Raw genomic sequence first — 27127 nt, 5'->3', positions numbered from 1 at the left:
GACTAAGAAAATTGCAAAATATCCAATATTCGGGCATATTAATGATAATTCACGATATGAGAAGAACCTTTCCTGCCATGATTGCCCGTTGACTTACGTGAATTAATCTTACTTACATTCGAGAAAAGATTGATCGCATCGCGTCGGTATTTGTCATCCAAAGCTTATTGTTAGTAAACATTGACGATTGCTAGCTCTCATCGGTGACTCTTATCAGCTCCTGTCATCCGTGATTATTCAATTGACGAGAATAATGATCTTCATTTAATATTCAGCTCTCTTCTCTTCTCAGATATGTAGAAAATACTATCTTCTGTGAATGATGTTTAAGACAATACAGACCATACATATATTTACTTTCGATTCCTTCTACAATGTCAGGCAAAAGTCTGCATTCTTCTTTGTGCTTCTATTTGAATTATTTCGATATTGTCAATAATTTTATCCGAATATTTTGTTGAATATTTCGATCGATTACGTTTTTCTGTTGTTCTAATCATTCTTGGAATATTTTGACATTTCTTCTTTGATCCACGGTACGTATTTGGGCACGTAAGCGTAGACCCCGGGCAGTTTTGGGTGGGCGCATTTTATACCCCAGCTGACGATTCCACCGACAAACCATCTCTGTTCGTCATGCTTATCCTGACACAACAGAGGTCCTCCGGAATCGCCCTTAAAGTTATTTGTAATTTACGTTATTATTTGCAAAAATTAAAAATAACGTAACATATTTTTATTTAAATACTAAAATTCCATAACTAACAATAAGACATTGTACTAGAAACTATTTGCATTCTACAGAATCGGGCTAATGGAATTAGATATTTTAACAATATTTCGCAATTCTCATTTAGGAGACAGCGAAAAAGAGAGATATCTTGATAATTAATAAGTAATTAAATTCGAGCAATAATACTACTAGTTTTTAAGATGTATTGGAAAATAATTCTTGATCTTTTTAAATTTTTGTCGTCATCTATGCGGAAGAGACACTTGTGCAAAAAAAAGTTAATTTAAAAGTATTTACCTGACATGCGTCCTTTCCTCCTTCCGCATAGCCAGCGCAGATCATTCCATCGGTGACGTTTAATTCTTTGTGCGCTAACCATATGTTGCAAATCTGTCGATTTAGAACAGGAACTTCGACCTCGTTCACCGCCGGTTCATATTCCGATGCTGAGATAAAGCATTGAAATAACAAACAATCGAGCTCAATTTTCGAAAAGAGAAAAAAATCATATTAATTCTCTCTATAAAAAATTCAAAACAAAAATGTGGACTACAAAATTTATTTCAGATATCATATTTTACTTTCAAAACGATTTCAATTTTATAGATTTTACTTATCGCTTTTGTTCCAAAAATTTCTAATATAAACGAATAGAAGAGAAGCGCAATCTCTAGTAAATATCCATTTGATATAAATGTTTATTTTGATCTCGTCAATGTTCGGTGATTTTCCCCTAACAATACTTACAATCGGTATCATTTTTTTTGCCCCAGCCGATGACAGTACAGAGTGTACCGGGTGTAAGATCAGTGGTGGCACTTGGTAGACACACGGGCTTCAGATGATCGTTGTATTGAACTGGTCTTTCCAGCTATGACACAGAGTATATTGCATGAGAAGATATCAAAGTCAAAGAAATGGCATTTAAATTTGAATAAGAATTAATAATTTTATACGTGATAAATATATCAAATATAAAAACATAAATATTTTACAAATTGCTCGAAAATATCTAATAAAGTGTGTACTTACTTGGAACAACGCGATATCGTTGTCGTGAGCGACACCCAAGTTGTAATTCGGATGGGAAATCACACGTTTCACTTTTAATGTTTGACCCATAAAAGAGTGAGAGAGTCTTCTAGTAATACCGAGCTGTATCGTCCAACCAGATACCTCCGATTGACTAAAACTATTTATGTAAGAAAAAATCAAATCGTTTTTTTTTTGAGATTTTTTTTTTGTTGATTAACACTAGTTTACAAAGTTTTGTACCAGAGCACATGAACACTGTTTTTGGAATAATTTTAAACGCTAAACAACAAGTACGTCATCAAAAAATTTCCTGCTCAAGATTTCAAATAATATTCTTATAAACATAATTTGTTTAATTATACATAAAAATATTAATGTTAGATTTTGTATAAATATATAAATATTGACTACCGATAATCGAAAATAATATTTTGTATCTATAAATCATATAGGTATTTTGTTTTGTTTAAAATAGAAGCGTAATGCATTTTGATGCGGATTACTCACTTGCCTACGCAATGAGACGCGGTCAGAACCCATTGATCGGCAATGAGAACTCCGGCACAGTAAAAGATCTGTTCGGGTCCACCGAGAATAGCTGCTAGAAACGGCCAGTCGCCAGGTGCTGACTCCACACCACCCACTATTCGTTTCACTCTTGTGTTTTTGTGAACGGAATGTCTGCGGCCGCAAACTGTAGAAAAATCGATCTGTCACGTGTTGCAAAGAATTGTAAGAGAAACTTTGAAAGCAAATTTATGGACCCCGCGAAGTCGGAAAAGGGAGTAGAGGAAGGGGAAGGTAAAATAATATTTTCAAATAAATTACCGTATCCTGTGCAACTAAGCTTGATGATAGGATAAGGCTCTCGCTCTTTAATGCAGCCTTGAAATAGTTTCAGCACAGTAGAATTTTCATCATGTGTCACGTTCTGTGTCACGTTCTGTGTCGCGTTATTCATCAGCATACTGGGCTCGCTCGAGGCCCTGAAGAAATGTAATGAACAATTTTTCGTACGCATTGCATTTAAATCTCGGAAGAAAGTAATACAAAATCTTGATGATACTAACACAATGCAGAAGTATAATAATATGTAAAAAAAAATTATGTAACTTTCGTAATATACATCGCGTACATTTCATATAAAGATCTATAAAATCACACATAAAAAGATGCAGTTTATCGTGTGAGATGGAAATAAATTTATGTCAACAAAATATTTCGATTTCATTATATCCTTTATCAGATTGAAAAAAATAACTTACGTATATCCTATCATGTCGCACATCTCGTCCGCCGTTAAATCCGAATTCGAGATACATGCTGGCATATATCTGCCCATTTCAGCATGATATACCTCCAAGCGGCCCTTGCCAAAGTCTCCTTGTTTCGGGTTCAATCTCACTGGAAAACGAGAGAAAATATCAATTCTTTTATATCTAAAAATCATAGTCGTTAAATTAAGCATTTACATTTCTCTTTTTAAATTTTTTTTATATAACTAATATATAAGATGTTTACTGATACGTTTATTCGTTAGTATGATTTTTAATTACACGATTGCCAGATTTGTCATCAATGTGTCAACAAGACATCAAAATATTTTATTGTTTAAGAAAACCAAGACAAAAATAAACAAAAATTATTTCTTTGATCAAAATAAAATTATTTATATTTTTAATTATATTTTTTTTTATCAAAATAAAATTATTTATATTTTTAATTATTTTTAATTATATTTTTATTAATAATTTAAAACGAAATTTTGAACGATATAATTTTGCAACAATTATTATTTACACGCGTAATTTTTAATTTTATGAAAAATGTAGAATACACAAAAGTGTGGATGAGAAGTTTTCTTACGACAATTCCGCTCGTCCTGCCCCCAAGGACAATCCATATTTCCGTCACAGATATGACTGGCTGACATGCATTTTTTGTCGCCACAATAACGTGGTAACGAAGAACTTGTGGAGGTATTTTTGGTCGAAGGTCCCATGACTATCTTGCCGAATATGACAGGTGCCGATACCGATGACACCAAAGACAACGAACTGGAATTGCACTTTCCGCATCCGGTCTCGTCACTCTGATCGATGCAATCCACGTGACCGTCGCATCGCCAATCAAACGGAATGCATCTTTTTCGATCACATTGAAAACCGCTGGTGCATACTATAAAAAATAAATTGAAACAAAGTCATAAAAGCTATGCATATACTTTTTCTATGTTTTATAAATATTAACCAATTTCCTTCCCTCAATAGCTGACACGTGTCATTTTTCAGTATGTGTCATATATGTCTAAAGTTTAATAACGGAGACTGTGCCAAAAATTGAGGAATAAAATATTTTTAATAATCATCTTGATAGGATTTCTTATTATAATATATAATATATAATGAATTAATTAAATATTTTGATATTTCACATAAACTCTCTGAAATAGATACTTTAGTCTATTTAAACACTATAACCGTGCGCACGCTATGATAACAAGCATATCAAGAGCGAATCTTTTCGTCAAATATAAAATGATCTGATTCTTCTACATACATTATTTTCGTAAAATCATTTTTGACATTTAAGAAAAAATTTGTTTATATATTTTATCATGACAAAATACTTCACAATAGTTGTCGGCGTTTTTAAGATATCAACTTTTTCAGAATATAGCTAAATTATAAAAGTGTCACGTAAGATCTTTCTCACATGTCAAAGTGTCTGAATTACCTTACATTAGATTTTCGCGCGGAGAGACGTTAACATTATCGACATTCTCCGCCATCGTGATATTATATCTTCCACAATATGTCTTCTTGTACTTCTTGATGGACATGATCGACCCCGTGGTCGTAGCTTGGCTCGATACTTTTACGCGTCATATATGTACATTGCATCAGAGATGCGTGTACACGTGCACCGAGCGCGACTCAATAAAGCTGCTTGGCACCGCAGATGGGCCGTCATATGATAATTTAATATGGATTTTGCAATTAAGATTCCATCAGCGGTGACACATGCCATGTAAACGGGGCAATACAAAATCCGCGATACGCAGCCTGTACATAATATGTGGTAACATGTACGTGTGCATGCGAAGTATCACTACAAACTTCTTTAATAATTATGGCATTAGAAGCTGCTTTTACAATACTACATGTATTAGATAATAGAAGCACTGTTTGAAAGATTTTCTATCGCATAAATATTTCTATTCTCAAATTATATAGCAATTTGTAAAATGTAATGTCAAGAGAATCTATACGTTTGTTCATAAATATTTATTTAGAAAATTCCGCCCGAAATTAAAAATATGATTAAATAAATGCAATTCGTTAATATCGTATCGTTAATATAAATTAACGCATTTTACATTAATTATTCGCACAAAAAAATAACGAGCGCAAATTGCGGAACATCGCTAGAAGAGCGAAAGAGAAGTTCACGCGAAGAGAAGGGAGAGAGAAAAAAATCAGGAATAAACATCGTCGAAGAATCTTGACAGTTCATTGAACTCGTTCAATCGAGTGGGTCCCATAATTGCAACGCAATTCAATCTTAATTAAGCACGGACGCAAATGGATTTCTCTCTTTATCGGCGGCGTGGATCCGACAATCGTGAATTAAATTCCATCGCACGTGAGACGACGAGCACTTCCGATCAATTCCGTTCGCCATGTCTGTCACCGCGATTTACGTTATATTTGCTTTGGAAATTGCAGCGTGTGTGCGCGCCCGTGCGCGATCATTTAATTCTCTCTTCTCTCACATTGCAAACCATCCCACGAGCTATTAAACATCGCTATCGCGTTCGTTATGCGTGTACGTGACTATTTTTTAAATTCAATGGTATTGTTTTGAAATGTTATTGCGTAACAATATTGCGTCTTTTGTAACATTTGTGTCATGATATCTCCACAAATTAAAACTATGTACTAAATGCTATATATGAAAAAAATAGCGTGTCTTCTATTTTTATGTCAAAAATTATTAATCATTTGACGCCGTGTATCTCAGAAATACATCCGTTTATGTTTAAAAATTTTCGAAACATCCTTTAGCTTTGGCTTCTAAAAATAGAAGGGCTTAGTAGCATCTTTTAATAGATATTTTTTAATTTTTTCACTGTATGTATCAACAAATTCTTCATTATTGTATGAATGTATTAAAATCATCATTTGGAATAAAAAAAGAGATGGCAAGAAACGGAGACAATCTTTAGTATATATATTAATAATTAATTCATGTACAAACATTGATCGATGATGAATAATTATAATCGTTCCATTCGCATAATTTAATATAAAAATCGAAATTTGGGAGATTCATCGTATCCCTTATTTCGGTGTGACATTTCCTATATAAGCTAAATAATCCGCGCGGACCGCTGACCTAATTACTCCACGCGGACTCAATCGATAGCCAATGATGACAGTCGTTTCGATTCTCGATCCAATAAAAAACTCGGATTTTGTCGTCTCGCGAATCATGCCGCGTCTTGTTTGGCGTTTCGGGCTCTCTTCTCGCATCCTTCTCTTATCCCTCGCACATCCTTCTCGCGCTATCTTATCTGTAATTCCTTAAAAGGCACGCTCGAGCGAGCACCGCTCGGCTTCCCTGAAACTCGATACGCGGATAAAAATTAAAACAAAATATATCGAAACTTTTTTCCAGCCGTTTACGTGTCGCATTTCACACCCGAAGTGTGAAACAACATGTTTATTTACGTGTTCATCTGTCATCAACTTTCTTATCGCGTAAAGTGATTTATGTCTCAATTTACTTGAGACTACTCACTCACACAAACTTATTTCATATATTTTACTTACACACGCGCGTACATAACGTCGGTGTAGCGTTTTCTTCAAACTCAGTTTATTGAAGGCGCGCTTAATACATTATTGATATTTTGCGATTAAAGTAATCAACGTCATTTCCTGCACTTTTTCATAAGAAGTAAATGTTTTTAATTCTTAACAATGACGTTTAATAATGCATATTACAATCCACTGATATATATACACACTATATCATGCCTTTAAATATCACTAAAGGTATATTAAATCTTTCCAGAAATAAAAGGGCGAGTTTAGTTGATCAATAGAACCCAGGAAATTTACGAGAGATAGTTAAACAACGACAACATAAATAGAATATAAGAGAGAAAAGGAGAAACGCCAAGTATAAAAGCGAATCCGAAATATATGTATATGTAAGGATAGACGAACAATAGATATCGAGTTAGTCAACAATTAGTTCCGTTTTGTGTGTGTTTGTTGGATGCATTCTATATTTAATATCCGCGTATGAATCGGGATAGAACAAAAGGACGATAAATACATAAATAATATTGTCTCCTATTGTTTCATACAGAGGCACATGGTGCTCAAAATATTTTATGCAATAATATGCGTATGTTCTATGATAAAAGTGTATTTAATTTGACGTTTAATTTTGAAAGCGAAATAAACTTTACAAAATCAATATAAAAAATATTTATATATTATTAATCTCTCTACTTTACTGATTTTTTTTTATATTAATTACTAGGAAAAAATATGAATTATCAAAATTACTTTTTTTCTGTCAAGTGAATAAAATTCTGCAAATATATAGTCAAAAATAACGTACGATCATGCTATTTTCAATCGTGGAACTGTCAAAACATTGCTTTTTGAATCCATTATAAGAGCATCGAAAGAAATATAAAAGGTTCATCTGTCATTTGTCATTGAATACATATTTTTGGCCGATTACCCCACCGATATTTTAATCCTTGAATTTGCTCAACTTTTTTATCAAGTATCTGCTTTTATTCGATAACTTTATTTCTATTAAAAATGTTCTTTAAAGAAATGATGAAGAAATTGCAGGAATAAAATAATTGAGAAAATAAAATATCGCTCGAAAATATTATATACACACGAATAAACAACGAAAAAGTCGAGAGAAAACATATTGTGTTAATTTTCTTTTAATTATATTAGTCTTATTTTGTTATAAAACAAAGAAGAACTTTTAATTCCTTGATTGATCTAGTAGAAAAATACAAGTTCTAATTGAACGTTAGAAATAATAGTGAAACTATAGAGTATAAACAATGAAGTGATAAGCTGTGGATTTAGCGTATCGACATTGAAACTTGAGTGCCAAAAGATTTTTGAAATTTATTTTTCACTCACCCGCTTTGTCGGCTCTTCTATTTGCTTCGATCACCTCGTGGTATCCGATGCATTCTTGGGGATGCGGTTTCTCCGGGAAGAGATCGCACTCCAGATAATCCGGCAAAGACAAACCAAAAACCTTAAGAAAGAAGCCGCAGCGTCTCTTGGTTTCTGAAATCGATTGAAAAGAAATTTGTTTTTTTTTTTTGTCTCGAATATCAAGTAGTTATAAGGGTTGTGATGTTCAAAGTTTCAAGAAATATACGGCGATTCAGCGGGTATAAAGATTTTATCATACATTTACATTTTACATTATCGAGCAGCGAGAACAAACTTTATAAAATTTACATTGCATATATTGCATATATCTCGTTTATCGGGCAACACAAATTTAATATTAATATTTACAAAATCAAAATAAATGTTTTCTATCAATTACAAAAATTCGAAACTTTTGTTAGTGTCACATTATAATACATCATGAAACAAAATAATAATTATAAAATGATATATGTATATGAAATAATTATAAAATAATGTATTATAAAATAAGAATAATCCGTTAAAATATAAATAAATAAAAATAAAGTAATTTTTTGACACAATTAATAAATAAAAATCGTTTTTCATGAAATTAACAAATTAACAAACAACTTGCACAAACTTACGAAAGCAGAGATCACGACAGGGACGTACGACCCGACCGCCGTTACCGCATTTCGGCACGAAGACGCTGCACAGGAATAGGGCCGCCAGTTCGTAACATCTGACATCGACAACGGCGTCGTAAAGTTCCAATTCGTGCTGAGCGTCTCGCTGTCCGAAATTGCCCATGTAATTTGGGAACACGGTATAGTTGTACGGAACCTGCAATTCAGACGCGATTACGCATGAATCTCTCGGAAATGACATTAGTCGTAATCGCAGAAAATACCTAGGAGATGTAGAACGCTTTTGTAGAACAATCGTGCGTTGGGTAGGAGAGATTCATATATCAGATAGAATATATTTCACATTAATTAGAATTAATTAATCATCTTGGAGGAAGAAAATTTTCTCACGAACCATTTAAATTCGTAATGCCTATTTTAATAAAATTCGCGAATCACAATTCTTATAGTAATCATAAGAAATTTTCGTATTAAAACTAACATGATAACACTTTCGCGATTTTTGCTGCCGCTCCATCTCTCCTTCATGCTCAGACACGTACGGTTTTTCCGGAACGCGCAACGAGCGCCTTATGAATTTTAAAACGTATATATCGCTCCAAGCACGCGCAGATCGCGCCGAAATAGTGGGGAAAAAAGTAATCTCTCGAAATATATTTTCAGGGATGGATGCGTTGAAATTACGAGCGACGACGGCTGCTTCTAATGCCTGTCGACGGACATTTCCCATCCCAGAAGAGTGGAACTAACATTGTCACTCTTTCTCGAGAAAACAAGTGACATGTCGAAATTAATTCCGGAGTACGTGATCCGCACCCGCATTCCGTGCGAAATTATTTTAAAATGTTTTAAAAAACAGTTGATATATCCTTTCTTATGAAAAGTCTAATATGAATAATCGCTAATAAGCACAAATCTTATCGATAGCACTTTGTTGGAGTTTGTTCCTAGGACAAGATAGTGACTTTTTTTTATTGATACTGATGTAAGCTACGTGAATATACGTTTAGATAGAGAAATATATATAATATTACATTATGCTGTCGACAGAAGGTCACAATGATGGGTAGACACGTTCCTGGATCTGGATTTTTATCCACCGTCACTAGAGGCGCGCCTTCAGGTATCGGGACGATAGCTGTGTACATGGTTTGATTCTCCAACTTGAAGCCATTTTCGGGATATGCTAATTAATGAAAAAAAAAAAATAATAAACACATCGAATAACAAGGAAATATTCGTTAAAACCTAAACTATAAATTATTGTAAAGACTATAAATTATTTATTGATATCATTAATCAAATTACTGAGATATAAATCATTTATCATCAACTCGGTAAGATTTGTTTTCGGGACAAGAAAAATATCGATGTTGGAGTATTAGTGAAACCCGGGAAATGTGTGTGCGTGCCTGCGCGCGGCCATATGTATGTGTATGTGCGTTCTAAACTTTCGTAATTATTATCATGTCACCCGCAGAGACACGCGACGGCACTCGGCGCCGCGATGTTTCCAAATATTATCACTCCGGTATATGCGCGCGTTACTTTAGATTGTAATGCAATTATAAAGGGATAAACACATTAATATTATAAAATTATTTAACTGTTCGTCGACGGATGCTGGTTTATTCGCGATCCATATAAAACCGCATTAAAACCACTTTATAAAGCTCATGCGAGATAATTAATAAATAATTTTACGTTGTACAGAATTACATTAAATATCATTTAATCCTATTTTAAAATTATTCTTCGAAAAAATGAGTCACAATTGACCTAAAATTCGCTGTCCGAAGATTAATTTGTTTAATGTACGCGTTTCACGTATATAAATGGAGGAAAAAAAGTTAGAAAATTATATTATTATAATATAAAAGTTAGAAAATTTATTGTAACTAATATATTGTAAAAGTTGTAAAATTATATTATTATAATATACATATACGTAGAAGGCTTCGTGAGGAATATCTTTCGTTTGCTGTTAAGCTAATGTTAATATTTAGAGTCAAATGGATCGCGAGAACTCGTGGCGCTATTGATCTTTCGGTCGTGCGAAGCTCACGTTGTGTTCTACATACGCGCGAATTAAAGCATTTAGAGGGGTGAAAACAATTGTGTTAATTTCGGTCAAATACCACGCATTGTGTTCAATGTTTCAATGTTTTCCGATTTTATACGCGTTATTTATATCACGTTCAGAGAAAAATATAACATTCTTTTTTTAACTTTAATACTTGATTAATGATATTTGATTATTTCTTTAAATTTTGACGATAATTTAAATCAGCAACGTTTGTCGATATTACGCTATATTGCATACTATTTGAATTGTTGATTAGATCGAGAGAATAGAAAAAAGGGAGAGAAAAATAGATCTATAATTAAACTTTTTATAAGCTTACTTTTGAAATACGCGGCTAAACCGCCAGCAATAGCCAACAGGGCAACGGCATTAAGCAGAATCTGTATAAATCTGAAACGTAGTCTTCCCGTAGTCACGTAGTGGCTGCTAGTCATGTCTCTGATTATCTGAGCAGAAACAGACAGTCAGATACATCAGAAATTCAGAACATGCATAGTGCAAATTGCACACTACGTTAGTAACGAAAAACATAAGCCGTGATGAACAAATTATGTAAATTTGCGTTTACATAGATTTAATTATTTAATTTTGAAACATGAAAATTCGATAAAAATCTAATTCATATATTTAATTTAATAGATCAAAAATATATCTAATATAATTGATATCTCACATATATCTCCATCTTTTATATTTGACAGGGGCGTTATTTTTGGCTTACTTACTTTATGATGCAAGGAACTGTTGTTCCCGTGCATTCTGACAATGGTCTGCAAACTGGCCGGTGTACTCGTCGACTTCGTTATTGGCCTGCCGGATGAGTTATCAGGCTCCGACACCAAAGCTCTGTCTGAAAAACATTAAGGACGATATGGATTGTTTGGCGAGAAATTGAGATTTTTTTTGTTGCGAGTGGTCGATTTTTTGAATAATTTACAATATTTTCACGATATAAATTCTAAAAATTGTGGAAGAAACACGCACACAAAGAATAAAGAGTATACGTTAAATTTTTCGCAGATTGAATTTTCTTTTCGATTCAGAGACGTTTTATTTTTTTTCTTCTTGTTTACTTTAGATGGATTTAACAACGATAGAACGGAGCGACGATGTATATAGAATAAAAGAAATCAAGATGACGTGCGCGCGCGATAGGAGAGAAGAAAACTTTTCATCTTGTTCCTCGCGCGTGGCTGTCGCGTTTCATGGAAGCATTTATCTGTCATTTTCAAGAAACAGCCTTGCTTCACAAGAGCTTCACAAAAAGAACAGAATGTAACAAAGAAATTTCAATTTTATATGTACTCTATATTGCAAAGAAGAATACATATTCTTTATATATTTGAATGAATTTTTATAACTAAGCCAATATATGATTTATATACATAATACCTTCATTTTAATTTAATTTTAATTTTATTCTCATTTTATTTTAATTTCATTAACGTATTTTATTATATATATCCAAATATTAATTTACAAATATTAAATTACTATCTTAATATGTATTATTTAATAATTATAATGTATATATAATTTTTTGAATATTAAATTGACATTATTATTATATGCGCTTCTAAAATTAATTTTATTGTAAGATTTAAGGAATCATCACAAGACATTATATTTTATAAAAATTCTCTTATCTGTAAAAAAAAATTTTTAGTAAGTCTTGCAAATCATACCTGGGACTTTTCCATGCTTGTGAGGCAAAAGAGGTGCTTCCATTGTCTTGCTGGTGTAGCTGGGCGAGCTGGTCTGGCTAAAACTATCCGAGGAAACGTTGCTGTCCTGTCGGACACTGATAGGTTTCGGTACAGGGCTCTGACAAATAGCGCTTAAAGGCGGCGGTAGATTGGTCTGCGTTGCCTTTGGCAATTTCTCGAGTTTCTCGCTGTTGGCTCGCTCCTTTCTGAGATTATGTTGCAAAATATTCCTGGCCCTTTCCATGTCGCTCTCGTATTTGCTTCGCGTTATTGGATGTTGCTGTGCTTCCAGCTCCACTGACCTTTCCCCATGGATACGTTTGTCGAGTTCCTGCGGGATACCCTCTAGATCCTCGTATCTAAAAATAAAGCTTTTACATTCACTCTGCGGCTCAATTAGTCTGCATTTATGAATTCAAAAACGTGTTAAAAATAAAGAAAAGGCAATATTTGTCGCACCTGGGTGGCTTGTCTTTGTTAATCTGCATCTCTTGACGTCGACGATATTCGTCGTCTTCGTGCAAACGTCTCTCGAGATTCTTCGAAGCCGCCTGTAATTCCTCGAACTTGGATCTTCGCTCGCGATTTGCTGCCAAAATCGTCGCGTACTTTGATTCGTCCTTCGGAATGATCTCCTTTCGCGGTAACGACGTCTCTTCCCTCGGTTTGCCTTCACTTGATTCCTTCTCCTCGCAGCTGCTGGATTCATTCTCTTTCGAGAACTTTGACAATTGCTGTCTATATAAAAAGAAAAAATCCTCCTGAGATATAATGATGTTTTTTCTCGCATTAATATCTCATAAAAATTAATGTCATTAGAATTGCAATTATTAGTAATTATCAGTAATTTAGACCATTTTTCTAAAATACAAACTGAGATAAAAATATGATTTTTTGCAATTCACAAAGCTCAAACAATTAATTTCTCGAAATTATTATACTTATTTAAGGCGTAATCACCATACACACATTTATATATTCTAAAAAAATATTAAATTTATTGTAATAAATAAGCGTTTCTATAAGGTGTCATTAGATTTTTTCTATAATATGCAATTTATATTTTAAACAATTTAATATTTACAAAAAATTTAGAAACAGAAAGCAAATACGCTGATTTACTAGATACTTGGATATTCTTTAATGCATCGAATAGAGTCTAGACTTATGCTTCATTTAACGAACCTATCGTGAGCGTAATTGTCCGTAATATCTTGCTCGAAATCAATCCAGACTTTAAAGAGATAGAGATAGAAAAAGAGAGAAAGAATGCAAGCATGCTTTACTGTATAGTGAAGCGCGACAAAATCCTGCGTCCGAGTGGTTTTAACGTAGAGTATTTTATAAGTACTCGGCGTTAAATATGACAGATCCCATATAAACACGTGTATAAATCTGATAACATATTTGCACGATATATGATGCACAGAGCGATGCAATAAAATGTATTGTACAATCATCTTTTCAAGAGATTATAAAAAAATATAGAGAAAGTTATATAAAAATCATATACATATCATAACCATGTATAATATGTTATAATAACATGATTAAAAAAATAATGACCTATTATGCTGCGAAATGGTAGCAATGCCTTGTCGTTGACGAGTGTCCATTCGGTCGTTCGAGTCCTCGAATCTTGCCTCAGCGCTCTTAATAATTCTCTCGTGAAGCCTCTTCTCGAGATCCAACGAGGCCTTCTGTAGCTCTTCGAAGCTCGAGTTTAACGCGAGCTTACGCCCTTCCTGAAAGTTCGCTCGCTCGAAGTCGACCACGAAATCATTACGTTCGCTCGTTTCTTGCCCGTTTTTTCCACCGTAACTTAATAAATAATCCTGCAATCCGCGAAGATACGAAAAAAAAAAGCATAGAAATTTTATCTTGATTTATAATTATAGCGACAAGCTAATATTTTTTAATGACATCGAAGCGGTTGATAAAAAATTAATTTATTAATTCATATTCAGGAATAACAAAAATTGATATTGACTTGAATGCTATTAAAAAAGACGAGCTACTTTATTCTCAATATCTTTCATCGAACGAAATTTTTTTGTATATAAGTGATTTTTTAAAGTACGTATATTTTATCTACTTTTTAATTTCCTATCAATATTATTACAGAAACGTTTTTAATGAACACATTTTTTTTTCTATTTCGATTAGCCATATTCATGAACGGATTAAAATCATAAAATATGGATAATCAAATGAGAACATTCTATTTTTGGAATAGTTATAAATAATGATATTTCTAAACTGCTGTTTTTCCATGAAACTACTCGTGTATAATACTCACCTGAGATTTTTGATTTTGATCTCTGAATGGACTCAAGTCTATAAGTTTTTCATTCGTCGAGTCTATGTTGTTCCATGCAGTCAGCATCCTCGATGCGGACGAAGAATCGCTCGCCTTGCGACTCATTTGATTATCTTGCCTGGTTGTGGGTTTCAGGGGTATAGGTTTTTCATTCTTGCTTCTCTTTGGAATTGCCGGCGGCCTCAGCGGAATCGGGGGTGGTGCTACCTATATGTATGCAAAAAAATAAAACAATCTATATCTCCTCATCGTTCATAGATTCTAAAATACATATAGAAATTTCTTTTTGTTTTCTTCAGACCTTGTTATTTAAAAAAAAAGTTTTTTGATCTCAATTATTGTCGGTATCGGTATTAATACACATACCAAAAATTCAATAAAAGACGTTTAGGAATTAAATTTTTGATGTAAGATGTTACTCTTTCTTAAGATTTTTAATACTTTTTGTCAATCTTTTTTTTTTTATTAAGTTCTCTTTTAATTTAATTTTTATACTTCTATGCATTTAACGACCTTACGCATTGTAAAATAAATTTCAGAAAATTCTCTTTTACAGAAATAGATTAATTTATAGTGAAAATATTACCATTTCGTAATAGATGTTCACCGGCAATGAGTTACACGATTTGCGTAAATTGACGCCAAAGTTACGCGCAAAGTTACAACGCTTATCACTGTTCGAAGATAAACATCAAGTTTAATCGGCTTGTTGACATACGTAAAGTAACACGCAAGTTCATTAGCTCTAAACATTTATCGTCGACAAACTCTGCATAAATCACGCTTTAATATCTTGAGCGCTTTAAACGAGCAATTAACGTTTATTGAATGCTTCGAGAATCATCATAATTTTCTCGAGTTAATAAATGTTAATTTATTGATACTTAACGCAAAGTCAAATATATGAGCCTGATTTTCACTAATAGATCTAATAATTACATATACAATCGCTTTTATATAATATATATATATATATATATATATATATATATATATAATTGTTTCTTTAAAGTTTACGCACATATTAGAATAACAAACCAGTATAACAAAATTTAATATCTATGGAATTAAATTATTTTAGATTTGAATTCTTTCATTTCTTTTAAATAACACAAAATGCAAATTTAAAAATAAAAGTAATGAATACATTTATATTTATGTATTATTTTTATATGATAAAATTTATGACAAATTATTTTATTATAAATTAAAAATAAATTGCTTATTTTTAGCGCACAAATTATAGACAAAATAAAAAACATTTAAAGCACAATGAAATATTATTCTATCAAGATTAGTTAAAATTTTTCAAGTAGAAATTCTTTTAGGTTTTTTATCGCACATTCTTATAGATAACATTGTGTTGTTACAAAATTGAAGTATAATGTTTCCTCGTACAAGTACACAATTGCATATTTCTATAACGTAATCAATCTTGCTTTTTGCAAGACACCATTGTGCAGAATTTTAATTTAATCGGCCGATCTCTCCGTCTGGCAAATATTAATTAATTCGCAAAGTAGTGGTGTACCGCTAACTACGGGAGTGGGTTTAGTCGCCTGATTTAAGATGTCGAAGTTATATACGTCTACATATATTTTATATATATATATATATATATATATATATATATATATATATATATATATACATGATGAAATACCGACGAGATGCCGTTGCAACTTTCCAAACTTATTTGTGTGGAAGGAGATACAGAGTTTGAGAATTCCTTTAATATCTTCTATCTTTCTGTTCTCTTTACTCATTACAGCAACTTTCCCTTTAATATGTTTCAATTATCCGACATACAATGTTTTATCAAAATAGATGGCTGACATCTTATAAATTTATATTAATAATTAATGTTTTCTTTGGCGAAAGTGCACGCCAACATTAAGCATACATATTTATTTATTTATATATATTTGAAATATAAATGAATATATATATATATATATATATATATATATGTATATATAATAAACAATTTATATTTATACAACATATGCTGAGTAACTTGAAAACACTATCAAGATTTGTTAAAATAAATCATATTTCATTTCAAACAGATATATTTAAAATAAGATGAATAATGAAAATACGATATGTAAGTCGCGTTCAAATCGAATTTATTAATTTATGAGACAATAATAAGAAATAAATAAAATTTGTTACCGCCGGAGTAGCAGAATGTCGACGTGGTATTGGCGGCGGCATATCATTTCCGGTGGGCGGCGGTTGCGGAAGCACTGAAGTTCTAGCTGGTAGACTAACGCTATGAATTCTGCTCTCCCTGAAATTCAAAATAAATTATTGCTGAAACTCTAATCATCTTTCAATTTTAATTTATTAATAAAATTAATTGAATTAAAGAAAAATAATTAATTATAATTAATAATCTTTACATCGATAATTATTGAAATCGATAGTTCTCCCTTATTACTAATAAGCAATTATTACAATCTTGTTACTACAATTATCTGAAAAGAATATGAAACGCAACAGACGTGAGTTGTTAGGTACGTCGTTTATTTGTCACTCTAGGCAATGGTCAACTTTACAATCGGAAGAACGTTTACAATAAACCGTGTTATGCTGATAATACTACGAGCGTGTATTATGACGCGAGTCTAGACGGTGTTTTGCGCGTCTAGTTAAAGGGCCCGGCTCATGGCGCGGGGGTGCGCGCGGTGAGACGGGCTCGTGTTGTCGGCCTCGCGGTTGTTGGCGCGAGGTGCGCGCGGTAAGGCGGGCGCATATTGACACCGTGTGTCAGTATCTCGATATCTCGCAATTTGATATCGTGCGAGATGCTTGAGTTCAAACGCGTGTTACGTGCGGCTGGGTGTTCGGCGCGGACTGCAGGGTGTCAGTCGGGTAGATGCCTCGATGACGCGGTGCAAGTTCGGATGGTCGGAGCGTTAGGTCTCGAGAATACTCGAGGAAAGCGGCGAACTCATCCACTCTCGTTCTTATACGGATGGTTTGCAGACTGGAGTTTCGTCTCGAGAACAGATAGTCGAGAATACTCGACGGAGGCTGCGAACTCGTCAACCTCCGGTTCACTGTCTTTCGACGGCTTGGATCGGTTTCTGGTATTATCTCGGAGCGTACTGCTCGAGCGGAATCAGGTGCCGGTCTGGTTTTTGTCTGGCGTTCGGTAGGGCTTTTTATACCCTACCGAAGCGAGCGTGACACCCGCGCCGTTCGCATCCCCCTCGGGGTGGAGGAGACGACGCGGGCCTCCGATAGCGCGCGTTTCGGCGATCGGCATTCGCCGGAAACGTTCGGTACCGTTCGGTGCTCGCTTTGTTTATGACAAACACTAACGGCTTGTGTTTGTCATAAACATCGTACGCTTGTTTAAAAATGGGCGCTAAGCGCCTCTGCCTCTGCCCGGCTGGTGTTCGCCGGGCGGCAGACTTCCGACGTGTCGGGAACGATGGGGAATGCATCGTTACAAATATAAAAGATAGATAATGTGAAAGTTCTCAAATTCCCAGATTATAATCGTTTATCGTAATTTAACAAATCGTCGAAGTAATCTTTGTGCTGCGGAAACAGCGTGTCATACTTGTCATTCTTTCTCGGATATCAGACTTAATAAATTGCACTGGTATTCGTAATTGTTACTGTCGCCAAAAAATTAATAGATTGAAATAGCCATCGAAAGATCGAATCATAGTATTGGTCTTTAAGGCCTCGAGCGTCGAACATTAAAGTTACGCATGACGAAATAATATTATATAACTCCGCGTTATTTTACAAATATCTATCTCTTTTTATACCGACATGCGCCTATCTGCACATTGCAGTTTTATTTTCCAGAAATCGTTATTGTTTATCTTACAACTGCAAAGTTCGTGAATCTGCTTTTAAAAATATTCATGTGTTACGCATCAAAGAGTATTACGATATTCATATATCAACTATTTATTGCATATATAACCTTCACCGAATATTACATTTCTTCAATGTCATATATTTCTCGCGTAAGATAAAAATATTTCCATGACAAAATATATATATACATACAAGTGTGTAATGAAAAATATCATAATTAATTTTTTTATTTTAGAAATTTTAGAAATATTTAATTTTAAAAACTGTGATTGCTAATCGCATTTATTATACAAAATGTAAAACGTATTCGATAAGATATAATATATTATATACAATATAAAATAATGTATTAACTTTTAATCAAGCGATAATGAATATTAAGTTTGACCGAAGACAAAAGGATGTAGATATATTCTACATATATGTGTTATATATCTAGTGTTATTATTATTACTTCACATCATATTTTTACATTTTGATGATGGCAAAAAATTATTTCTCGTAAAATTCACGTTTTGGTAAAAACAGATATGTATATTTTATCAAAGCTGTATTGCACGCAATATTAATCGTTCTTGAAAAATAACTTTAAAAGTAAACATCTAAATAATATTTTTCATTTTACTCAAGCCCTTTCTCATGTAAAATCATCCTTTTTATATCTTTCATTGTAATATATACATCATATACTATATATATATATATATAATATATTTTTTAATGTTATATAAAAAAAATAAAAATACTTCTATGATAAAGTGTATAATTGTAATAAAGAATATAAGTACCCCTTCCAGGCACGAAACTACGAATTAATCGCATTTTTAGTACATATATATATATGCAAACGCTGCTTGTCCGGGGCAGTAACTCAGAATCGTGTAGGTTAACGTACTGAGTGTCAAGCACTAACAAAATGCGATTGTTGTGCTTATCATTAGCGCTTGCTATAATCTATAGTATGGCAATCATGCGCGGTCCTAGAGTAGAAGCGAGAGCAACCACTACTCCTGATACTTCTTCTTCTTCTTCTTCTTCTTCTTCCGAGAGTTGGGAAGTACCTGCGAAACCAGCCACTCCTCAACAAACCGTCGAAGCATTTGCTTTAGGCATACCAACTATTCTTGGCGTAAGCTTTAATTATAAACTCTGCACTCAGAGATTTTTTATACATTAATAGTATCATCCCGAACAATCATGATAGTTTTAATTGCGTCTTCTCGCTGAAAATATTGGATTATACAAAAAGTCTTTTTTTTTATAAGATAGCTGTAGTATCGCTTTACATGAGTAATTTAGCTCCAGTTTCTCCCTATATATAAACTGGCACTTATTGGTGCGTCGTTAAAAAAAAAGAAGATCGCGTTTAAATCGTATGGTATTGAAAGTTTGAAAGTGTTAAAAAATAAAAAGTGTGTCATTTTTGGTTTTATTATTAATAATATTGGTTTTATCATATATTTAATGAAAAAGAGAGAGAAAGACAGAGACAGAGAAAGAGAGAGAGAAAGCTCTATTTTATTTAATTATCTTTTATTATTTTTCAAATCTTTTTATCACTAGGATAAAAAAGATTTGAAAAATAATAAAAGATAATTAAATAAAATAGAGCTTTCTCTCTCTTTCTCTCTCTCTCTCTCTTTCTTTCTCTGTCTCTGTCTCTCTCTCTTTTTCATTAAATATATATCATTTAATAAAGTTTTATACATAAGATCATCTTACAATCTGCTAGTTTTATATATAAAATCTTCTCTGCTTCAAATTTTTTTCAAAAAACGAAAAAACTTTATCCAATCCAATACATCGATTTACAGAATTTAAAGATGTTTTAGAAACATTTCGATATACTAACTTAATAATTTTGGATTATATAACTAATTAGTATTTTAATTTTCAGGAATTGATTTATACGTTTATATGTATATGTTTACCATATATATATCCATTATGGGTATATTCATTATATATATATCCATTATTAGAGATGTTTTAATCTTTTTATATTTTACACAAAAGATAAAAAGAGACCGTAAAATACAGGTGCTTAAAAATAAATTTGCTTGATAGTTATAAAGTAAACTGCTTCCTTCTTATTTCATTAAGGGAGATCTGGATATTCATTAAAAAAACTTGCGAGCGTTTCTCGTACAATGCTCAAAATAATATAAATGATATTCTTTAAAATAAAACAAAAATCTTTAAAATTAAAATAAAAATACTGTTATTTAAATAAATAAAGTAATATGCACATAATTTTCGCATATAAAATTTAGTTCCTCTACGTGCACGAAAATTGTCACACAATTTTAGAACTATAATAATAAATACTCTTTTGACATTCTTTACAAAATTGCGGAAATTTTATCCAATAATTCGTTATCATAAAAACACCTTATCAGCATTTTCAGCTTTAATAAATTATGAAAGTATCGAAATCTTTCACATGTTGAAATGTTCCAAATTAATCTCCATATCAATTGTATTTTTACATGGAAAATTTTTTCTCTTAATTTAGTATAGATTTTTATCTCTCTAAATCTTTTCTTGTAAAAATATCGAAAAAAATATGAATCTTATCGTTACAAAATTTAGTAAATTTGTAGAGATAAATATTGTTTCTTTCTCCCTTTACGAAATAACACATATAATTAAAAATTTTTAAATATTGTGTAAATTGTTGAATGTGTGTAGACGTTTTTTATTAGACGTATAACTTCTTACATGTAATGAAATTATTTTTTTTTATTAGGGGCTGTATTGGACAGAACTAGCCTTCCAGACGGTAAGTACACATTATCTATAAGCACGGATAGAAAAAGAAAGTTTTATAAATGCAATTATAAGAATATAATAAAACGGTAGATGACGGGTAATTCTGATCTATATCTTAAAATTGTTTTGTAAAAGATCATATGTGTATATCTTATATCGAAACAAACATTTCACATGTACGTTATATAAAATTACAATAAAAATATCATTCAGTTTTATTTTGAGAATATATTTTTTTTACTAGTAATGTACAAGTAATATTTTGAAAAAAGATACTTTAAAAATTAAATAAAATTGTATTCTAAGTAAATTTAATTTTAAAATAAAATTTTATATTGGATGAGATGCGAAAGAAATCTCATTATAAGTCAAAATTAACCCAGGATCTGCCATGCGATTGTCGCACTGTTTTTACTGTCTGATAGTAAGAATTAAAGCAAAATAATCTTTTGTTATTTAGATGTACAACAACTCGATGCACATAGCAGATAAAATCAAGTCTAATCCATGGCTGGCAGAAACAGTACAAGAATACATAAATAAGTCACTAACTTGGTAAATATGGAAGAACTATATCGGATACATACAATGATATGTATATTTCTAAACAAAACAAAACATTAAAATATATATGTAAATGATTATTTCGCTATTATATAATAGAAAATAAATAACATGTTTAAATTTATAGTATTTTATCTTTATTTCAAAATTTTTATGTAATATAATGATACGAAAATTAATACCATCTTTTATTTAAGATGTTTATTTTTCAATTATATATATTTATAATTATTTTTATATTTTAAAATAAATAATAATTATAAATATAAATAATAATTATAAATATTAATAAAAATAAATAAAATAATTTTATATGTATAAAATTGCCCGCGTGCCTTCGATATTCGCGCGAACACTAATTAATTTTGCAATTCGCCGGAGCGCTGTGCGTATCATTACATAAATGAAAGTGAGATTAATCATATAATGACTTGTTTACGTTTATACGTATTTTATTGCTAGCACACCGACCAGTTTCCAAATCACTTCGTCCTCTAAAATTGTTTTTACTTCTTCACTCGCGACTTATTCTCGCACTCTGCGGTAGCAATGATTTCGCGAGGCGATCTCCAAATCGAGCCGCTCGTTATTATTCGCTAGATCGATCGAATGATAAAGGGCTGCCAATAAGAGATTCACACGATCGTGGCAAACAACCAATATATGTAAATTTCTCGAACCTTTGCGGTGAGCTCATCATAAAGGAATTCTCTGACAAATATATCTATATATATTTTCTCGAATCTTCCTTACGACCGCGTATTCTTTTATTTCCTTAACAAAAATAGTGTTTGATTCTTTGAAATAATGAACGCATATCAAAGATAGAGAATAGATATATAGTTCATATATCATAGAATAAAAACACAAATTTTTGTTATAATCAGTAACATGTATATTAATTCTGTTAAATTGTACGATAATGATACTTACATTTATAATCTATTTGATTTATAATAAATGGATCTTTCGATGACAAAAGCTTATCATTTCTATATTTTGTTAATGTGCGATTCTATGTATTTTATAACAAATCATCTTCATATTATCCAAGAAAAATGGATTTATGTAATTATATAAGATCCTATATATTTAAATTTAAAATTTGTCGCAATATGATCTTATTTTAGGTAATCATATTCGTTAGATTTGATTATATATGTAGATAAAAACAGATATAGTCGAATATGATTATATATAAAGATAAGACGCGCCAAATTTCGAATATTATTATATATGATTATATAAAATTATTATATATTATCAGATATTTTTATAATTAATTATGTATATTTGATATTATATATATCTGATTATATTATACCATTTTTTTCAGGTAATTGTGAATAAAAAACTAGTAAAATATAAAATTTATTTAAAAACGTACATTTATTTATTATTTATATCTTGACATTTTGAGTGCGCATGTACTACACAGCATGCGCATACAAAGTTATTTCATTTTTAATATTTATAACAGTTCAATAAAATAAATATAAATATTTTATCGTCAAGATAATTATATACATAATATCGATTACAAATGCGCTGCTTGAAAAATATGCTTGCTTGAAAACAACTTTCCAAGTCATATCTTTATGTGCTACATATAACTTGAAATTAATGTTTTAATGTACACGTTTTGGCATTTTTAATACACACGTTTTGCACATTTGGCAGTATATAATGTGTGATATAAAGATTAATATTTTTATTATTTTATGTGATCTATTTTTATTATTTTATGTGATCTATTATAGGCTATTATTATGTATCAAGACTTCAAATTATAAATATATTAATATTCTCTTATATATTTTCATTATTGAAAAATTGCTTTAAAATTATTGTATCTAGGTTCGATCCTTTTCAACATAGGAAATAAAAGATTTGAAATGTGCTTCCTTGATTGATTACTACATCGTTTTCCTTTCCTCTTTTGTTTTTGTTTTCAACTTTGCTTTGTTCTTTTTATTTTTGCAAGAGGATTCGGGTCGGCTTCAGCCTTCACCCATGAATGGGGATTAGCAAAAGTAGTGACAGGAGATAATCCCTTCAGGATCAGCACCAAAGTTCTACTATAGAATTTAGGAATATTGTTATTATGCAGAAAGCATTATAACAGCACTAAGGCAAGATTTTCATAGAGTTCACGATATTCGATAAGATTACGAATAGCATTTGTACATCAAAGCGTTTCATATTCGAAAAAATTGGAAGGAAAAGTATAAGTAATAGATTATATATTATATTATATAAATAAACTGAATTTTTCACTAAACATTTGTCTTTAAATATCCTGATGAGTTATATGTTGCATAAAAAATTTTGAAATGGTTCATTCATCGTTTAAAACTGAAGGAGTTGAATTAATTTTAATAAGGACATATGTATTAAAAATGTTAAAATATCATCTCTTAAAGTATCATCATTATTTTTAATCTCTGCATTTTTAAAAACGCTATTAATTATTTCTATTAATAATTTAAATATTTTATCTGTCTATATAACATTTGCGACTAATTTCTTCAATATTTCAGCTCTACATTATGCAATAATATTCGATAAAACACGCTTTGAATATGCAGATATAAAATATTTTTTTTCGTATGATTTCACAGCTTTGTATAAAAATATTTATATAAAACTGTGAAAGCTGTCTCTACATATATACAAATTTATATAAATATTTTAATTATCGCTGTTTCTATACATCGTTATTAATTGAGTTCTTTTAATTTCAGCTGAAGCATTATAATTACGATAAGTTTTTTTATCATACCATGCAACAATAAAGTCTGTACTTCTAGTGAAAGTATTATCCCATACATCGACTGCAGGCTTATAATATAATTCGCCCCGCGTATTAAACTCGGACAATCGCATTATTATAATTAATGTACAGCAAGTTGTTATTTAAGTGGAAGAGAGAGAGAGAGAGAGAAAGAGAGAGAAGAACAGATACGCCATCTGATTAAGCACGCCGTCTGATTAAATATCCCCGCTGAGTTTATACTAAATTAATTACAGATGGTTTGCGGATGAATTGTACTTTCCATAAAATTTACAACACTTCTCTCTCTCATTATTACAGCATATAGTAAACTTGAAATTGCCAGCAAAACAGATTAAACTATATTTTATTTTATTTTTTTTTTTTTATTAAGAAGAATGAGGATTAAAGGATTAAAGGATTATGAGATTAAAATGCTTATTAAAACAAAGACGAATAAAACTATTTTACAATAAACTTTTTAAAAGTACGCAATTAATATGTAGTTGTGTTGTGAACATTTTCTTACCTTGGCCGACGGGTCGGACTCGTATCATCATCGCGCGATTCCGTAGTGGACATATTGATTTCTGCAACATGCAAAGCAAAAATACGTTTTTTGACAAAATTAATACGCTTTATATACGATACGATACAATTGGAAAATTTAAAATAAATTTATAATATATTGTATCAAGAATATTAATAAATCCAACCGCGCAGCCTTCCGGTTATTATTTTTGCTATTTACTTGCTTTGAATAATTTTTATTGTAAAGGATATGAAGAAAATGGCAATGAAGAAAAAATAAAACGGAGAAAAAAAGAAATATTCTCTATATTCTTCAATTCTATCACAAAAGATAATTTCAATCCTTGTGTGAGAGGAATATCCGTATGCCTATTTTTTTTACTACAATTTCCGACAAGTTCAATAATAAAATACTAAAGTTGCTAATAATGAATTAAAGCTCTCTTTAATTTGTCTGACGTCGATATGCCACAGAAACAAATACATGCACGACAACAAAATACATAAGTTATGAGTGTCATTTATTATCACAAGCGGGTCGAATCGTGCGGCATCGGCCTATCGATACGCGATATTTCAAATCAATATAAATGTGATATCGCGTGCGCGCGCAATTGCTTCAAACAAGATTGGCCCTTTAACCGTAAATTGTCGGTTTGCAAATGACGACATCTTCGACTTCATCGTCCCTTTGCGTACCGTATGAAAGCGCGAGCTAGTTAATTTGCTTTCATGTTTGGATACTAACGTACATACATAAGCCGCTCGTATTTGATCATGACTGATAAAGAGAATCTTAATCTAAACCTTGATCTGCTCGATATCGATCTACCGCTCCATTTCACTTCCTTTTCACATTCAACCGTTCCATTTTCATTTTGTCATTTAGAAATAATGCGGAGCTTGTTTTTGTAATCAACAAACGCGCGATACACAACCAACCGCGATCAGTTTTTTCCGAAATTTTTTCCCCTGACAAATTTCGCAAAAGTTTCTATCTGTATCACTGTCTATAAAGTTGAGCGAATTTTTTTGCTACTGCACACGCTGCTGTTGAATAAAGCAATATTTAACAATCAGCGCGGTATTCTACTTTATTTCTCCTCTGCAAATAGATTGTTATTTGTTTGCTAAAAGATATTTTTGCAAACAAATGAAAGATATTTTCATGTAGAAAAAAGATAAAAAAATATTTTTAAAAAATGCACGATATTGTGTAAAAGAATCTTAATATATAAATGTATGTATATGATTATACATGTTTGAATGATCAATATTTACGCCATGTTATTATAATTTTGACGATTTATTAATTGTAAACATAATTGAAAATGTTTATTTAATAATTAATCTCCGAGAAAATAATTTAAATTATGTAAAATGGAAATTAATGTAGAAAGCAATTTCTATATTTACATTAAATTACTATTACAGAGACGACAGTTACTCTAAACATATATGATTTGTTCAAATCAATATCTCATAGCTATAATTACAACAAAAATTTATTGCAAAAGTTAACGTGTATAACGTATATTACGTGTTCTAAAATTCATCAAAATAAGAAAGTTTTCTTATGATTTTACTCTGCGAGAATATATTCTTGCAATCACATTCTTAGAATGTTTGTCATAGTGCCAGAAAAGAAAAAAAAAATTTCAATCACATGCAGGGGGACCATTTTATTCGATATGTATCTAGTTGCTTTTTTATGAAGCTAGCTTTGTTGCCGGGAAATAAACCCTCCATCGGCGTACGACTGCGTAAACGAGAAAAAGGAATTCTTTCAGTGATGCCTCGGCCACTTTTCATTATACAGCTACTTGAGCGACCGCTTGTGCGGACTGTCAAGGATATTGCGCGTGAAAACGCGTTGCCTCGAGAAAATCAGTTTCATCGTACTATTCGTCTTCTCCTCAATTC

At 31.5% G+C, this 27127-nt stretch overlaps 2 protein-coding genes across 2 annotated transcripts; one reads left to right on the top strand and one right to left on the bottom strand.

The window, feature by feature from the left end:
- Window positions 1-352: 352 nt before the first annotated feature.
- LOC126849143 (atrial natriuretic peptide-converting enzyme) lies at window positions 353-25255 on the bottom strand. The gene is made up of 19 exons (XM_050590733.1): window positions 25203-25255; window positions 16897-17014; window positions 14701-14928; window positions 13968-14236; window positions 12861-13139; window positions 12381-12760; window positions 11421-11545; window positions 11015-11141; window positions 9644-9795; window positions 8607-8805; window positions 7957-8109; window positions 3635-3946; window positions 3034-3172; window positions 2597-2754; window positions 2276-2462; window positions 1766-1919; window positions 1481-1604; window positions 1031-1179; window positions 353-675 (listed from the first exon to the last, which is right to left on the bottom strand). The coding sequence occupies exons 1-19, from the start codon at window positions 25253-25255 to the stop codon at window positions 493-495; spliced, it is 3489 nt and encodes a 1162-aa protein (XP_050446690.1). The 3' UTR covers window positions 353-492.
- On the top strand, window positions 19430-22024 carry LOC126849269 (uncharacterized). The gene is made up of 3 exons (XM_050590954.1): window positions 19430-19693; window positions 21314-21346; window positions 21797-22024. Exons 1-3 carry the CDS (start codon window positions 19481-19483, stop codon window positions 21893-21895), a joined length of 345 nt encoding a protein of 114 aa, XP_050446911.1. The 5' UTR covers window positions 19430-19480; the 3' UTR covers window positions 21896-22024.
- Window positions 25256-27127: the final 1872 nt, after the last annotated feature.

This window comes from Cataglyphis hispanica, chromosome 4 (assembly GCF_021464435.1).
Source record: "Cataglyphis hispanica isolate Lineage 1 chromosome 4, ULB_Chis1_1.0, whole genome shotgun sequence".
In the NCBI taxonomy this organism is placed as follows: domain Eukaryota; kingdom Metazoa; phylum Arthropoda; class Insecta; order Hymenoptera; family Formicidae; genus Cataglyphis; species Cataglyphis hispanica.
The sequence above is the reverse complement of the archived record's forward strand: the minus strand, read 5'-3'. Positions and strand labels throughout refer to the sequence as shown.